The 2,500-nt window shown below is 23.9% G+C and overlaps 1 protein-coding gene across 1 annotated transcript in view; it reads left to right on the forward strand.

Moving 5' to 3' along the window:
• The window catches only part of LOC125040700 (cysteine-rich motor neuron 1 protein-like), a 40,893-nt gene that overhangs the window by 30,088 nt on the left and 8,305 nt on the right, over nucleotides 1-2,500 (forward strand). The window contains exons 10-11 of the mRNA XM_047635395.1: nucleotides 1,940-2,104; nucleotides 2,430-2,500. The exon at nucleotides 2,430-2,500 is cut by the window's right edge and continues 40 nt beyond it. Of these exons, the coding sequence (XP_047491351.1) occupies nucleotides 1,940-2,104; nucleotides 2,430-2,500 (236 nt within the window). The remainder of the gene's footprint in view (nucleotides 1-1,939; nucleotides 2,105-2,429) is intronic.

Raw genomic sequence — 2,500 nt, forward strand, 5'->3', positions numbered from 1 at the left:
ATTGTTATTATCATTATAATTTTTATAGTTATTTTTATTATCATTATTAATATTTTTATTATTATTATTAGCGTCATTTTTATTAATATTTTTATTGTTACTCTTCTTAGTATTTCTATCAATACATTTTCTATTATCATTAACGTTACCATTATCAATGTCATCACCATCATCATCATAACTATTATTATCATCTGTATTATCATTACTATTATTCTTATTTTTGTTATAATTATTATTGTTGTTATTTTTATTAATATTATCATTATTATTATTGTACATATTATTGTTATTAATAATGATTTTATTCACCACATATATCATTATTATTATTTCATTATCATCTATATTATCATTGTAGTTATTACCATCATTATTATTATTATTAATATTTATTATTGTTATTATTATTATCATCATTATTTTTATTTTTATTGCCATTACTATTATTATTGTTATTATTTTCATTATTATTTTTTTCATCCTTTTATTTTTCTTTATTATTGTCTCATAACAATAATAAATTATAATAATAATATCAATAATACTGATAATAGTAATAATAGTAATAATAATAATAATAATAATGATAATAATAACAGTAATAATAATTATCGCAATGATAGTATTAATATTAAAGATTATATTAATAATAATAATGATAATAATAATAATAGCAATGATAAAACAATTATAGTAAAAAAAAAAAAAAAATATTAATATCATTATCACCATCAGTATAATTTTTACGGTCATGAAAATTATTTATTTGACTATTGTTATTTGCATTATCATCACCATTATTATTGTTCTTATTATCATTATCATCGCTTTTTTATTACTTTTGGTATTATTATTATCGAGATTCGTATTATTATTGTAATTTTTATTTTTTATAGTTATTTTTAATGATTTTAATGATTTTTTTATATTTTTTATTGTTATTATCATTATTATTATTATTTTGTTATTATTTCATTACGGTTATCAGTGTTTTATATATTCCTATGATTATTAACATCATTATTAATATTAATAATATATATATTATTATGTCATCATTAGTATTATTATTGTGATTATTATATTTATTATTATTATCATTATTGCTATTAGTGATAATGATAGTAGTACTTGTAGAAGTAGATGTTAAAGTAGTACGAGTAATAATAATAATGATGGTGATGATAATAATATTGATGATAATAATAATTATTATTATTATAAAAATAATAATAATAATAATAATAATAATAATAATAATAATAATAATAATAATAACAATAATAATAATGATAATAATAATAGTAATAATAATAATAATAAATAATAATAATAATAATGGTAATAATAAAAATAATAATAATGATCATTATAATAATGATAATAATAATAATGATAATAATAATAATAGTAACAATAATGATAATAATCAGAAGGACGATAATAACAAAAATAATGATAGCAGTATTACTAGTACTACAATAATGATTATAATAGTAATTAGAATGATGATAATAATGACACTAAAGATGATAATTATATCCTTATTGAATATTTTCGGATTGATGTTAACAATAACGATGATGAAAATTACTGTATTTTTTATTAGCACTATTATTATCTTCATTAGATAAAATACCAGTAAACGTAATGACACCAGTAATAGTGAAAAAGTGGTAATTATAGATATAATAGTAAAGGTGATTACTAATACTTCTTCGTTTTATGTTAATTTAAGCCAATTATGCCTGCCATGTCCATTGATAGTTGCCCCAGTTTTGATAATCTCTGTATATCCTAATTTGCAACAACAATTTCAACTTTGCAACTCGAAACTCTATTGTCCACGCCGACAGAGCGAGATGATTTCATTATCATCCATCCCGAAGCAAACTTCACACACGCTGATAAAGGCTTTTGTTCTCCCTCCATGCAGCAAGTGGCATTGACAAGGAAGGACCAACATTAAACACTACGATCCTTCCAGACTGCGAAATCAAAGGGCAGCGGTACAGCCACGAGTCGGAGTGGTTTGACGGCTGCCGGGAACACCGTTGTCAAGAAGGACGTATTTGGTCCAACGCCACTGTCAGCTCCTCGTGTAGGTTTGTCGTTGTGGTAATACACGAAGGGGGTTGTCATATTTAAGTGTCTTATACAAACTCACTGTCACCGGCTCGTGTTCGTTGTCGCTGTGTTAAAGTGTTCACTGGGACAAATGTAGAAAAATGGTGTAAATGAGAATGGATATCGTTACAGCACGTTTCGATTATTTCTGTATCAGAACTACAGACTTTTCTGATGAAGATATTCATTTTAAATCATATTATTTTATACATTTAAATCTTCGCAAGTTGAGATAAAAATGCTGGTAATAGATGATGTGAGATGTTTTAATCGAAGACACATGATTCGCTTTTTCGCAGGCTGTGAGGACGGCGGGCAAGTTTATCCCGCGGGACACATCTGGGAAAGGGGATGCTACCTCCTGATCTGC

The sequence above is a fragment of the Penaeus chinensis genome, chromosome 29 (genome assembly GCF_019202785.1).
Source record: "Penaeus chinensis breed Huanghai No. 1 chromosome 29, ASM1920278v2, whole genome shotgun sequence".
NCBI lineage: Eukaryota > Metazoa > Arthropoda > Malacostraca > Decapoda > Penaeidae > Penaeus > Penaeus chinensis.